We start from the raw sequence: 15,433 nt of genomic DNA, 5'->3' as shown, positions 1-15,433 counted from the left end.
TCTTTTACGATTCGAGGCCGATATGACTGTCTCTGAAAAAAGCACTAGCGCTTCTCAAAACATCGTTTTTCGGACAATTCGATGTTTCCGATAGAAAAGGGTGCCTTGTCGCTGACCGTCAGACTCATTTGACATTTTCTGTAGAAATGTTATGTTTGGTAAAAACCATCATTAAAATACAATTTTCACCAAGAAATTGCTAATTTGGAGGCTTTTTTTACAGGCCGCTACACGGAAAAAAATGAATTTTCCTGGGATAATGACTAATATGGCAATGGAGGTCAAGAGTTCTTCTGTATACTGAGCAAAAAGGAAGAAAAGTTATCCGATACGTTTTCCGCGAGCTCCGATGGCGCTAAAACACCCAAAACGCGCATAGAACGCACCATCTGGGTAATCAGGCGACGAAACGCTTTACCGCTATCGCGCGCACTAATACCAGGAAGTGTTCGCCGCACGATCAAATCTCCGACACCATAAAACGCTACGAACAACAAGTATTTGGGGATGTATAAAAGATTATACATTGCTAAAGCGACAGCCGGAAAATCTAGAGCCAAAACTATAGAGACAACCTCTAATTTGCGTCTTATTCTTAGGGACTATTTAGATATCTGGACAATTGAAATTCCGAACCGGAACCTTAATTTGCATATTCTGTCATAAAATTTCATTCCCGGCTTCAAAAAGATTCCATCTACCTTATATCCAAATTTTACTTCACTGCGATGATGACTTTTCCCTCAGGACGCGCCTAAAGTCATGTACAAAATACAGCGCTTCAACGGCTTTTTCCTATGATCCAAGCCTATGGTAGAACAATGGCATTACGTCACAAAGGGGCAATAAAAATCCGAGTTGCTAGGACATTGCTTTACTCAAAACCTACAAAACACACAGAGAAATCTTCACGTGTCCGCGGCCGACAAAACCTGTGCCTTTCCCGTCGTTTTATGGCCACGAATTCGTAAGAAACCTTCTAAATTCGAATATGAGGATTACGTCACGTCTGTGACGTCAGAGCAAGCTGCTGGACAACCGTGTGGAGTTGCGTTTTAGTTCGTCACACTTGATTGCAATGATGAAAATCGCAGATTTTGGCATCAGGTGGTAGCCCGGGATTAGCGGTAGCCAAACACACTCCTAAGCCAGCTTCACTCCTCTGGCAGCTTTTGATACTGTCTTATGCTACCGTAGGATCTGCTTGGAGATTACTCCCCATATGGCTGGCACCGGGAGCGCTCCTTACCCCACTCTACTCGCCACCTCGCCATACCAGCCTGTTATGGACGTCCTCTTGCGGACTTAGTGTATATTACAGGCAATGATCGCAGTGCAAAGAGAGACGAAAGAGTCGTAAAACACACATGCAACACACTAACGGCCTTCTAAAGCGTAACGACGACTATCCTTCCATACTAGCACATATATCTGTGACTCTCTCATCCACCTACATGTGTTTTCCTTTCAAACGTTAGGGTTGAAAAGTTCGACAAATCCTGGGTGTCGATATAACTCTTGTAATCCTAGCCAAAGCATCAGGCGCTTTGCGCTTGTACAAAGGTGTCGCAGTTACAATTATTTGCAATACGGTTGTTTATTAACCATTTGCGATAAGACAAGAATAGTTATTTGTAATTTTGGAACCTTGAACAAGATAGCAACATTCATTACCCATACAGTACACATTTATATTTTTCAGTAAGAGTGAAAGTATGACTTAGCTAGGGTGATACACAGGTGAGAAAATGTCTACTACACAGCTGTTTATACACATGCCTTTCACAGTTACCATTTGTACCCCATGTTTATTTGCACAATCCAACATTGCCTAGAAACTTTGTACTTTGTCACAATGACCGATCAGGCGCAAATGGTGATCAGCCGCTGGCCAGCAGTTTTGGCGTACTAGACACTGTGGATCGAGAGGGGAGGAACTGCTTGAGAACTCTTCAACTTTGCTTTTGCTGCTGCGACGAGCGGAGAAAGCTAATAAGACAGACTGCCATTTTCGACAGGAGTAAAATCTTTCTGTGACTTTCTTGTCCGAGGACGTAAGGTACGTTCTTCAGGGTTACTTTATGTTTGAAGCGCATTTGTCTGCGAATGAAGCTACGTACCTAATTAAGAGTCGCAATAGCTTTGTATATAGCTGGAAATATACCATCATAGTATTTTTTGATTTCAAGAAAATAATGTGTCTAAACGTTAAACATGACCATGTAGTGGGTTTTGGAGCCACATGTGTCAATATACAAGTACATTACATGCCGAAACTACTTCGAAAAACGTTGGATCTCCAGGTAACAAAAGACAGAATACAAAAGTTACTCAAACAAATGGATATCATGGTTTTGTAACTGGCCATCCGCTACCTTTCGCCAATGACTGATAATATCTATGAAATAATATATGGTTGAGGTGACCTAGACAATGTTGGTTGTTGTTGTTTGTCCATCGTGGTTCGATGAAGACCTTGACTTCAGTCACTCTTGTGTGTCCTGGTATGACTGACGAGCCCAATCCTGGCAAAGAACTGTCGGCCACAAACGTTGCACATGTCTTAACTTCTTACAATCGTCGCAGTACATTTCTCACTACCGAACGCAATATTGCAATATTGTAGTATAGGATAATGTTAAATCAGTTGTATGCCACGCCAGGTGTGCCATCGATCTATTGTTTTGCAAAGTTTGGTTGTTTTGATTTTGTTGTTTCGTATGTTTGGAGATATATTACACTTGGTTCCCTTAGTTGCATGAGGACATTTTCCCACCAGGTCTATTTACATAATGCAGTTTGCATACATCCCCTTTGTACTTTCAAAGTAAGTGATGGTTAAAAACTTTGACCTTCTTGTTTTTTCATTGACCGTACGTGTACGTTTGCCTACATTACGCAATCGAGTCTGATGTGTAGATTTAGACTTCAATGTATTTTGTTGAATCATGCTGCATCATTTGTTTGTTTGTTTATTTTCAAACGCCTGGGTGGCCTATTCAGTTTAGACAAACCGATTTTCAATAGGGCCCAGTTTCACATACAAGGAAATAAAAGCATATTACAAAGAAAATAAATAGACACACACATCGGAACATATGAGTACAAATGAAACATGAAAGACTGCAGACAAATCAAAATCATAATCCATAAATCCAATCCAGGTCAACAGATAAGTTGTTCAGGATGTCAGAGGTCACTACTGAGAATGTGCATGGAGTTTCAGAGCTGATTTAAATAAATTCAGGGTTGGAACTTGTTTAATGTCAGCTGGTAGTGAGTTAAAGTGTTTAGCACCTCTGTAGGCAAATGTACGTTGTCCTGTTGTAGTCTTGAAAAAGGGTGACCTTCTTTATCTAATTGACAGGTGATGAGTTACCCCACGCAACAGCCACAGTACCCAGCAGGCTCTGCGCCTCCGCCAATCGGCTTCGATGCGCAACCACCCCCCTACACACAACAGGTGAAGTTCAACTTAAACGTAGATAAAACTTTATTACCTTCGCCAGGAAGGTTATATTTTCAGCCATGCCCTGGTGGAGTGGCTGTGGTATGCGTCTGTATGTAGGTCAACAGCAGAAGCTGTTAATGGATCTTCGTGATATTTGGGAACTTGTTGTAGCGAAGGTCAAGTTTGAAAACAGTTCACCTGGCATTTCCGCATCATGCAAATCATGGTCTCATGAACATGAATTATGACGAAATGCTACAATACTTTCTAAGATTAGACTTTCATACTTTGAACGACATGATATTATTGTGTTATTTGAATAAAGAGGATGATCAACTGATAATTTATGTTAATGAGGACTTTATTTGAATGAGAAACATTTTTTAATCTATCAGTGGAATAGATTAACACAAATTGGCGAAGTTTTGTGGTCGTGGAACTCTAGTTGTATATTGAAGGCTTGGACAAACTAACCTGCAAACAAAAGAAAACTTGTTAATGTACTTGTAAACATAGAGAATGAAAACGAGTAATTAATTTACTGAATAAGATAGACAGATAGATGGTTTATTGCGCAACAATTGCATCAGTGACAATGTATGGCAATGTATATACAACAAAAGGTACAGTCTAATACTACACATATACGTTATATTGCAACAATTTCAGTTGCTACAATACTAGTGGAATCTACGGTAGGTATTAAAGGGAACTATAACATACATCAGGTTGGGTATTTCTATGCTACTAGCGACATAATATAAGTTGTGTTCGTGTCTGCGAACGGTTACTGGCGAAAGAAAATGTAGATATTTTCTCAATTCAGACGTTTGGGTATGTTGCTTTTATGAACTTCATGCTTGCAATGTATCTGCTAATTCTTGTTAGAGTACACACATTTAAGGAACTATCAGAAGAAATCTCCTGTAATACTTTTAATTTCAAATTTGTGTTTGTTGCCCTCCATCAGCCAATGGCAGCCTACCCCCCTCCCCAAGGTCCACAGGTGTATGCAGGTGGAAAAGTAGCACCAATGATGGCACCACAGCAGAACTCACAAGCAGCGGGTAGATACGAGGGGCATTCAATAAGTAATGTCCCTGACCCATTTCCCATAGCAGGAGATTAATGAAACTTGGCACAGTTATTAGTCTGTCTCTTCATAGGAACCACCCAGAGTTTTGCATTTCTCCCATTATTTGATGTAGCTCTGGACACCGTTCTTGTAGGACATCCCAGGTTGGTCCTCCGACAGATGCCTCATCAATGGCAGAAGAGGGACGACCAGGTCTGGGAGCTGTTTCCACAGACTTCCGACCTTGTTTGAATTCAGGATGCCAGCGTTTTACAAGGTCATATGATGGGGCATCATCACCATAAGTTTTTTTCATTTCATCAAAAGTCCCCTTTGGTGTGCGTCCTTTCAAATACAACAACCGGATCACTGCACGACACTCAATTGGTTCCATTTCACACCTGGTCCATTTCACACCTGACCCAGTTCAAACACCAGTAAATCAGTAACCACAATTAGTTTAGAGCTGTTTTTTGCAACATAACCCATAGAGATATGACTCATTACACATGCAAAATTTCATTTAGATCAGACAACTGGAAGTGGGTCAGGGGCATTACTTATTGAATGCCCCTCGTACTACATCTTTCCTTTGAAGCTGATTCCCCCTTAAGAAACATACGCCCTAAAATAAGGATTCCATGCCATTTCCCCAATCTTGGTGGGTGGAGTGTGGAGTGAATGAAGTTCATGTTTAAGCAGTTCAAGTCAGTTCGGCTAGATGTCACCTTAAGTGCGCACATTTTTATGTTGAGACTTGAGACCTTAGTAACCGTAGTAATTTTGCAACTTCTTACATGAAATATGAATTTGGCATAGATGATCCTCATCATAGACCCTACAAAATATTTCTTGTATAATATTCTTTATTTTGATTTTGTAGACTCAGCAATTGACAAAAATATGCAAAGAGCACAATAGATAATTCCGAATCCATAGCTCTCAGACATAGCTCAGTCTGTATCATTTGACTTTTCTTTAATACATTAACTTCCGGTGTACAAAATGCTGTATGATTTTGATGAGATGTCCTTCATTTTCAAACAATGGTAACACCAAGCTTTTGTTGAATTTGATTAAAAAGGCTTTAACAAACGAAATGTAAATTTGTGCCCTTTAGTGCTACAACCTCAGCAGCAGGTACAGTACCTACAGCCGACAGATGTTCACGTGAACCAGCAGCCTCCGCGCCACAGTAGGGGCGACGACGTAGAAAACTGCTGTCTCTTCACCTGCTGTTTGTTGGAAATATGGCACGGCTGTTGTTGGAACTAGAATCATTAACAACCTAAAATTTAAGTTGCCCCGCCAAATTTTGGAAAATATTTACAAGACCGTCTCTAGAATATGCCGATGTTGTTTGGCACAGCTGCTCAGATTCTGACTCTAGACGTATTGAGCGGCTGCAATATGAATGCTTCCTCGTGGTATCTGGCGCCGTGAGGGGGTCATTATATTCTTCCCTCCTTCAGGAGCTCGGCTGGGAAAAACTATCCAAGCGACGTTATGTTAATTCCCTTCTTCTATTTCATAAGATTGTCAATAGATAGCCAAGCTCGACAGTATTTAACTGACTCTTTACCACCGGCAGTTTCTGAGGCAACGTCATACAACCTTCATACGTAACAAATTAAACATTGAAATGCCAGTTTGTACTACCAATCGTTTTCTAAGATCTTTTGTACCATACTCAGTTCAGAAGTGGAACTGTCTTGATCTAAGTATTCGCTCGCTGAGCCCCATTTATTCAAAAAGTATCTAATTCAGTCTGTACGTCCTGTTGTTCCTACTTATTTTAGCTCTGGTCGAAGGTACACCTGCGTCCTTCTTACGCGCCTTCGTGTCGGCACCTGCAGATTAAATCATAGTTTCTTTATGCGTAACTTAGTTGATAATCCTTCCTGTCGTTGCGGGTGCCGATGCGAAAGCATTTCCCACTACCTATTGCACTGCCCTAAATATATCAACTAACGTTTACTTCTTTTTGACCGACTTGAAAATTTTAATTTCTTAACTCTTAATAGAAATGCCTTATCAGAAACAGCTACTATACATTTGTTAATTAGAGGTGCGCCTCTAGCTCTGCTCTCCTCTATAGCTAATGCTCAGTCGTATTTGTTAGAAACGAAACGCTTTTCATAATTAATAGATTTTCTGTTGTTATAATATTAGTACCGTTACTATACACTATTGGCATTATGTTAGCTTTATCTTTTTTATATCACCTCTGTTATATATACTCATAATGACGATTCCCGTACCCTTGTGTATGTCATTGACTGTATTTTGTTAGCGGTGCCGCCAACATGAGCTCTTAGCTTGAGTGCAGTATCAATGTGTATGTATTTCGTATTTTTCGTTTAATAAAAAAAAGTCCCTTTGTTATGGACCTTCAAGTATCGTGTAGATCAATCAGATACAATCCAATATTTACATTGCGGCCTCTGAATTTGTCTGCAAATATACAAACGTCACGTACATCATCATGCTGTTCTTTGGGGAATAGTTTTGCAATTGGAGATCACCTATTAAGGTGAACTGATGACGTACCAGTTGACAGCACAGTGCGAAAGGCGCCCTTATGTCTGTACGCTTGTATAAATTCTAGGCACCGTGTCGCCCAAGTCATTTCACAACAAAGTTTCACCCAATCCTAATTAAAATACATTCCCCCCGAAGACCCATCAAGTTGGTACATACGGTGCAAGACGAGAAATTAATTAGATTGACATAAATATCATACAGTTATTCATTCTGTGAGTCAAGAGACACTACGACTCATGTGGGTTGCTCAACGTCTCTCACATTAAGAAGTAAAAAAAACGTGAACGTAGCATCAGGCGTCACAAATCTTAGACTGAACTATTCACGGTACGTTGGCACCTTGGTTGAAACATAAGTATTACTTATAGAATTCCCTTTTACGACTAATTCCAATGGCTATCTTTATAATCCAATACTGTAAATACATACTATATGTTTTATATTTCTGTATATATTCGTCCTTTTTTCAAACGTATACATGTAGCAACTGCAAAATACTTCCATGACAAATATACGACTATAACATCCTTACTGTCACCACAGGCACTTTGACAAAACATCATCTAATCGATTGTTTACATCTTTTCTTCCTCGAAGCAGCTGTTCTGTGTACATTACAAAGGTTAAATATTTATTTCTCTTAATGAATTATGCATATGAACACTGCAGGTTTGCTTCGTGGTTAGGAAATTCCTGCTTGGTTTTCACATCTTGTTTCTTTTACAATCTACCCTAGCTGGAATCAAATTCAATTTTTGTTATGATACATTCCTAAAATGATACACACAGGCGAAAGCTAACTAGTAGAAGGTCAGCTACATGTTAGATTGGTAACCATACTATTGTGAGTTTCCGGTATGCCCACGGTGCAGGGATCTGCTGTCTGCTCGCCCAATTCAATAGCGAAAGGGGGGCAAATTTTGAAGGGGTTCGTTTCAAACACTTTGCTCTGTGGGCAGTAATTAGAAAGGTCGACTGGAAGCGTGGGCTGCAATTGCCTGATAGGACACCTTTAAGCAAGTCTGTTGAGAATGGTTACCAGATTTGGTCTATAGGTGATGTACAGCAGATGACGGTACCTCTACGTCCGCAACTTCAAGCTACCATTTCTACATTCCGAAAAATTACATATCAGCCAATTTTTACCGACGAAGTACTGTGTTTTCACGCCTTGTGACTCCTTTTATGTTTTGAGATCACAGGGATAGAGTACAAGAATCGCAGGTAGAAATTTGAAAATATCTACCACCTGTCATTGTGTTATACACCTTCTACTGTGGGTACAGTATTTGTGTACGATGTACTTGCAGTGATCAGTGTGAAGTGTTTAATCTCTAATCAGCTCCGATGGTGTAGACGTGTGCTCGGCGGCTCGGCGCACGGACCGGGAGGTGACTGTCGACATCCTGGTGCGACCGTCGCTGAAGGACGTCATGGCGATGGAGCTCTGCATGCTGCGGGTGCGCATGGTCTTGAACTCTGTCCTGACGGCACGGTTGTAGTAGCCGTAGATGAGCGGATCCATCGCGCTGTGGATGTAGGACAGCCAATGCGCCACGGGAAACACGTAGATCCAGAGGTCGTGTTGTTGCTTGCGGCTCAGATTGCCGAAGTCGCCCAACATCATGACGATATGGAGAGGCAGCCACGTCACAGTGAACAGCACCACCACGACCAGAAGCATCTTCACGACTTTCGTTTTCCGCTTTGTGACGGAAGCACGAGCGTCATGGGCAGCTTTGGTCTGTCCGGGCGTCATGCTGAACCAGATCCGGTAGCCGATACGGACGTAGAGGTACCCGATGATGCTGAGTGGAAGGAGGAAGCACACCAGAAGGAGACTGACAGTGAAGGCCTTCCGGTAGTCGTCTGTAGGCCAGTGCTCCACACACATCTGTGTGCCGCTAAAGCGGTCTCCACCATCCAGCGGGCCCATGACGATCATCACTGGAATGCCGATGATGATGGCCAAGAACCAGATGAGTCGGATGGTCCAAATGGTGCTCTTGACCGTGAACTTGCTCACTGTTGGATACAGAACAGCGTAGTACCTGTTGTAGGTGGGGCAAATCTACGTGTGAGAAATGGAAGGCAAACTTTATGGTTATAAAATTGATACGTGTTATCAATTCTGATTTAAGATAAATTCAATCGCTATACTTATGATCACCCCCTGAGGGAGGAACCATTACAACGGAAGAATGAAACTATGCAATATTCAGTAATGGGAACTCAACAATATTTTGAGAAGAAAAATATATCATATATCAATGATGAATTACGAGATAAAACGATAAAAACGATAACTGAAAATTCACTCAAAAGAAAACCACAATGGAAGTATGAAAAAGTAAGAGACAAGACAGGTGGCATGTACCCAAACAGTTCAAACGTCATGATGCACTTGTCCAGAAAAAACTGGGCTCGGAGCCTAGGTAATCATAATGACGTCACATTCAACCACTCAATAATAGAAGGAAAACCTCAAGTTACTTAAGAACGCAGTACATGTATACATCCTTATCTGCACTACGTGCAGCTATGCCTAGCCCTAATTGTACTTGTAAAGGTCTCCACTGTACTCCCCCCAACCTCTCGCCAACCTGTAATCATGATGATGCAGAAAGGGCTGGAGAATTTGGAGAGGCAACCCTGGCATTGATTTTTCTATTAACATGATGAGCTCCACGTCCCCGAAGGGATGTGGTTAGTAACCCAATGAGGGGAGTGAGTTTTAGGTTTAAGAACCTTTTGTACCTTTATATGACCTGCTTCATGCGTCGCACAACGTGGGAGCTGCTAAGTCTAAGTAAGTCTTTATATCCACTGCTCGCCGAATTAGTACATGTTTTTAAGCATAAAATAATCATCCATTCCTTGACAAAAATTGCTGCTGTTTAGTAAACCCTTTGTGTTTGAAATTTCAGTTGTATTCGGTTACATAGCGTGTGTATATAATAGTGACATGATGTACCATCGGAATCCCTGAGGCAAAACAAATGCGCTTCATAAGCTCTTGCAGTGATAGAGATAGCTTATCTGAGACAATATATGTTTTCCCAAAAAATACTATAGCAGAGGCACTAGCCATCCAGATGTCGCATTCCGATGGACTAATGCTTGTATTTTTATGAATCATTTTCATGTTTTTTATTGTTAGAACCTTTGTTTATTCATGAAATCTCAAATCGGCCTGCAAGCCGCTTTTCATTGGGGTCATGAGGGAAGAGGCAGGGGTTAGACAAAGTATTTAACAGAGATACAATTTACATCGAGATAAATTTATCTGTATCATTATGACCATAGTGTGGTGTGGGTAGTCACGCCCTAAGGGAGAAGTTGACCACTGAGTCTAACTTCTAGATGCCGCTAGCTACATTAAACACATAACCATGGACCAAACGCACTTTTGAAACCAGAACATAGGCAACCCTATTCTTTGACATCAGAGATTTTGCGACATATTCATATTTGTCCCTGGGGTATGCAGCTTCGTTGAATTGTGATATTCTTGATACCAAGTAGGCTTACTTTGTGAGAAGAGTAAAGGAGGGCAATTACATCCGGGCACAACAACCATCTCGACAAGTCACGTGTCTAGCGGGATAGTGCCAGAGAATTGAAGAAGATTGAGTGGTTACATTTTTTAGTTGGGGAATAGTTTAACCTTTTCTATAATGTGATTTACCATCTTTCATGCTAGACTTCCTGTGATATAATTCCAATCGCGTCTGGTACAAGGCTATATAAGCAATGATTTGTGAGCCGATAGCGCAAAGATAATGAAGAGGCAACTACCGAGAACTGAAGTAAAGATGGTCTTCCCATTCGCATATTGCGAACACCCAATTCTCAAGGACAGGTCACTCCAGTCTGCCGTAAAGTATTCTCATATTCTATTTATTTCTTATGTGGTGGGTTAACAGAAATATGTTGTACAAAATTGATATTATATGAGCCGAGGCTTTGTATCTGTCCCTTCACGGGAGTTTAAATTATTTTTAATCAAATATCAAAACTAACTTATCATATTATTTAAAAAAAAAGAAAGAAAACGCCTGCTACCATTATCCATGTTGAGATATTTGGATATTTTGAACCATATGTTTACATCATCATCATCAGTCACTGAGTTCTGCATCTATAGTCTGGAAACAAAGCAGTACAATGCCCAGGACAAAAGACACATATACCGAAAGATAAGCGAACAGGAGGCCTATACTGTACTCAACTTTGACCAATAATGATTGTTTTCCAAGACCTACCCACACATCATCACAATACATCCAGAGTTTCGTAGCAATGCTGCCACATATATGCGGAAAAAAAAAACAGATCTGCAGACACACATATGCAGCCAAAACAGCAAAAAGTAATTTTCATGGAGGTAACTACTGGTACATAAAGCTAGATCTAGAAATTTTTCCTTACTTATGATGTATGCACAACAAAACATGGCATTTGAATAATCTATGAAGAAACGTACCGGTCTAGTGCAATAGCTACCAGTGTGAAGACTGAAGCAGCCACGCTGATAATGGCTGCGGCAGGAGACAAGCGACACATGAATCCCCCAAATGGCCAGCCTGCAGAGAAAGAAACAGTTAAAACGAGTTAAAATGTCGTATATTTGATTCACGAAGATTACAAAACTTTCTAAACTAAAGATTTCTAAACTACACTCGATTGAACATATCATTATTTTCTTCAGAACGCCAGACACGCTGTTACAGCAGATCCCTCCCTCTCAGGGGGATATGAAAACCGATGGGATTTCTCATACCGGGGAGGAAATTAAGAGTGATTCGAGAAATACATCAAATCTTATCTCATCGGCTGACGTAAGGCGCTTATTGGACATTCCACAGAAATTTGAAGAAACTGGATTTTATCAGGAGCACGTATTATATAGAGCCAGACATGTTAGAATCAGACAGTATCTAACTGCCTATAAAAGTTCGTGGGGGACGCTATTAATATTAGAGAAGTGTTAGTCCCGAAATGTTGCTGCTCGCGTTTGCCAATTGTAACACATCCCCTGAGGAGACAATTAACTATTGCACTCTTTTTGTTATGACAATAAATGTGCTGAATTCAGCATTCATTCACATGGTGATTTCCCAGAATTGTATAAGCCCCTAGTGTGTAATCTCAAATGCTCTTGTTACACGTTTTTATATGAATTCACACGCCCTTTTGCGTTTTCCGAGCGCATGGAACCGAAACAATGAACCATATAAGGGAGACAAGTACCATGAATTTGATCACCAGGCTATGCTATTATAGTTTATAGCGCACGAAACGTCCCTGGATTATGTCTTAAACATTATAGTATGGCATGATGATAAAGCTTCTTATTACTCACAAAAACGATGATGATAAAGCATCTTTCTATCGCTTGTCTTGTTGACGAATTTCAAGAACAAGGGTGGGGCCAAATGAAAGCATTTTCAAGCAATAGAATATCTTATCTTGTATCGAATGTGGTAGAACACAAATTAGAACGCCACATACTCATCTGACAGTGTTGTGGAGATTAAAACTCTACATCAATGATGCTGCGGCCCACATGAGTCAACGGTGCAAATATATGAGGAGGAAATGGGGGACAAGGGAATTTGTAAACGTGGCAATACCACTCAAGCTCAACCTGGTAAACTGCAGACGTATCCATTATCATCGTGCTCTCGCGCATACACAGTTTATGTATAAGAAGTTCAAAGCTCATTAGGTAGGTACGATTTTAACCCTATTGCATGCACATTATTTATGTTATGCTCTGAAGCTGACATATCAGTTGGACAAGACGTATGGCCTTCGCCTGCAAAGTTAAGCCCCTTCAATATGATTCTACCGCCAGCGTTGACCGGCTCCCGCCCAACGCACCTCTCTTATTAGGCCTCTAATAAAACAGACACGGTAACATACGTCACACTATCTGACATTCAAGATTATCGACCGGACTACTACAGGTGGCTAATTTTCTACAAACGTGTAAATCTGCAGGAGCCGGTACCAACCTTTGATGATGTTATCGACCAGTGTGAAGGGGATGCAGAAGATGGCGACGAGGAGGTCACTCGTGGCCAAGTTCAGGATGAAGTAGTTGGTGACCGTCCGCATCCGGGGTATCTTCATCACCACATAGATGACCAGGATGTTGCCGATGATGCACACGACAAATACGGACAAATAGCCGATCACAAAGACAACAATGACTGCGGGACTTTGTTTCAGAATGGAATCCGAATAACCACTATTCTGTGACCCCATGGTCTGGTTGTCCCCGATGCTGCCGTTGGAATCAATTTCTTTCATCTCTTCCAAAGATACTTTCAGTTCGTGGCCAAATGACATTTGTAAAGTCTTTTGTTGTTGATTCCTTTCATTTAGTAATTCAAGGTATTGGAAATCAACCAATGATGCGTAAAAATGATGGATAATGTATTTGTGATAGCTTTCTGTGCGTCCACATCAACATCAACTGCCTTCCTGTTTGGACAGGACTCTGAAATATAGAACCAGACAAACGTATTAGATAGCACAGGCTACGCGTCAAAGTTGATAAGTATCACTGTTGCCATTCTTCCTAGGTTGGAGGAAACATGGGCGCCTCTAAGATGGTTGGTTTTGCACGATGGTTTGCCGATGTTATCTTTTCTTTTATCCCAGCTCGCCGACGGAAGTCTGATATCACACAGGCAGAAAAAATCGATTACGGTTTTCAATGCTATCGTCTGCGTCATGTCTCATAACATTCGGACACAATAGACCACAACTAAGCACGACGGGTGGTAATCGAGGACAGGAATGTAAGCCATCAGATTTTTTCCAATTCTTGGATCACATCAAAGTTTTCCGTTGTGTTGTCAGACTTTGATAAGAATCTGCTAGACTGGATAAAGCTTTTTGAATGTTTTAAGGAAGGAAACCATGTATTGCAAGCATTTAATGCGCCTTGACCAATTCTGTTCGGTAATAGGAATCTGTATAAAAAGTTGAGTATTCTATGAATGATAATGGGTTAAGGTGAACGACATACGCGAGGATGCGGTAACCACTGTCAATGACAATGGACTAGAAGGAGAAGGAGTTGTGTTATTCTAACACTGGTTGCAAGTGACAAAATGCTTATAGTAATAACATAGTTGCTTTAGATTAGGCTTTTGCAATTAAACACATAGAGAAAGAACGTTGGCCCTTCTTCGAGTAATGGAATTCGTGTTCAGTGACGCTGGCAATGCGGCAACTTTGTGATTGTAGAAGCACCTGTGACACAGTAGGGCCACTCTCTTATTATACAGGTAATTGTATTCACGAGCTTCAGCTATAGATACATGTATGGGCTGTTTTACTTTGGTTCCCAGGTGTTAACATGAATACGTTTCACTTACTTTTCCAAGCCCTTGCACATCATATTTTCTCCACAGTGATATTTTGAAAAGCTCTCTGTTCGTCATCGATTGCAGAAGAATCTCTAGAGCGCCCCCATCGCCACAGAAGAGTCGTAGGAACGATTACGGGTTCACCATTCTAAATGAGTTCATATCCCCAGGAAATGGGAACGTTTGCAATCCAATTCGCAGAACTTTTAAGTGTCTGGCATATATGCAAGACGTTCGCTCAAATAAATGACTAGGAAAACGTGTACGTTTTATTCCGTAAGAGTAGCGGGAAAGAATCATTTGTATTCCTTGGTTGCTTGTCTCGGAGGGAAGTCTTATCGCACGGCCCGCCACACGGGTATCAAAGAAAGCTTCAAGGAAGTGCCAAACGAATTCTTTTTATCCAAATATAATCCTCTTTTGCCTGTATTTGTTGATTTTAAGTAAAGTTATCCTTGTATGAAAATGCCGACAAGCAAATGTTGCATCTTCTGGCAGGTGTGTGAAACATCCAGCAATCAACATTGCGAGCTGAGCGGTGGCGTGATAGTCAGCCTGAACTTTTATCAAAGCGTAACGTAAGTCCTTGGTCATGGGGTTCAAGATTCATAATGTGTAACTCACTAAGATAATTCATCCTCTCAGAAGCGTGTTTCAATGGTCATACAACCGTGACTACATGGGATTGTGTGACCTTTATTAGTAGTGAATGTATCTATGGTAACGGACGCGTGAAGAATAGGAAAGTGTGGTTTTCTATACAGCGGCCTGAAATCAAACTTGGAGGTTTTATCCGCACATGCAATGATGTGATTATTTCTTGCTCCAACTCTATTCCGTTTGGTCCCAAAAGAAAGCTTAGAGCTTTATGGGGTTGCACGGTTATTACAGAAGTTCAGTCAGTCCTTGACTTTACGTGGTAGTGTACGATGTTCTGCTGTTGGGAAATCAGTTCAGCCGCTGCCAGTGGACGATGGT

General features: G+C 41.0%; 1 protein-coding gene and 1 long non-coding RNA gene across 3 annotated transcripts in view; one reads left to right on the top strand and one right to left on the bottom strand.

The window, feature by feature from the left end:
- Nucleotides 1-1,731: 1,731 nt before the first annotated feature.
- On the top strand, nucleotides 1,732-6,922 carry LOC118412239. Of its 2 annotated transcripts, none has more exons than XR_004830746.1 (4): nucleotides 1,732-2,059; nucleotides 3,368-3,463; nucleotides 4,422-4,518; nucleotides 5,647-6,922. It is a non-coding gene; the product is annotated as an uncharacterized LOC118412239 (long non-coding RNA). The 2 variants fall into 2 exon arrangements; XR_004830747.1 differs by lacking the exon at nucleotides 1,732-2,059 and adding an exon at nucleotides 2,254-3,195 and having other exon boundaries at nucleotides 3,229-3,463.
- LOC118412238 (neuropeptide FF receptor 2-like) overlaps nucleotides 6,395-15,433 on the bottom strand; it is a 26,859-nt gene continuing 17,820 nt past the window's right edge. The window contains exons 2-4 of the mRNA XM_035814960.1: nucleotides 13,091-13,578; nucleotides 11,557-11,656; nucleotides 6,395-9,121 (exon numbers count right to left, since the gene is read on the bottom strand). Coding sequence (XP_035670853.1) covers nucleotides 8,398-9,121; nucleotides 11,557-11,656; nucleotides 13,091-13,427 — 1,161 coding nt within the window. The 5' untranslated portion in view covers nucleotides 13,428-13,578 and the 3' untranslated portion in view covers nucleotides 6,395-8,397. The remainder of the gene's footprint in view (nucleotides 9,122-11,556; nucleotides 11,657-13,090; nucleotides 13,579-15,433) is intronic.

The sequence above is a fragment of the Branchiostoma floridae genome, chromosome 3, assembly GCF_000003815.2.
Source record: "Branchiostoma floridae strain S238N-H82 chromosome 3, Bfl_VNyyK, whole genome shotgun sequence".
In the NCBI taxonomy this organism is placed as follows: Eukaryota; Metazoa; Chordata; class Leptocardii; order Amphioxiformes; family Branchiostomatidae; genus Branchiostoma; species Branchiostoma floridae.
Note: the sequence above shows the minus strand (reverse complement) of the source record. Positions and strands in the feature narration are given on the sequence as shown.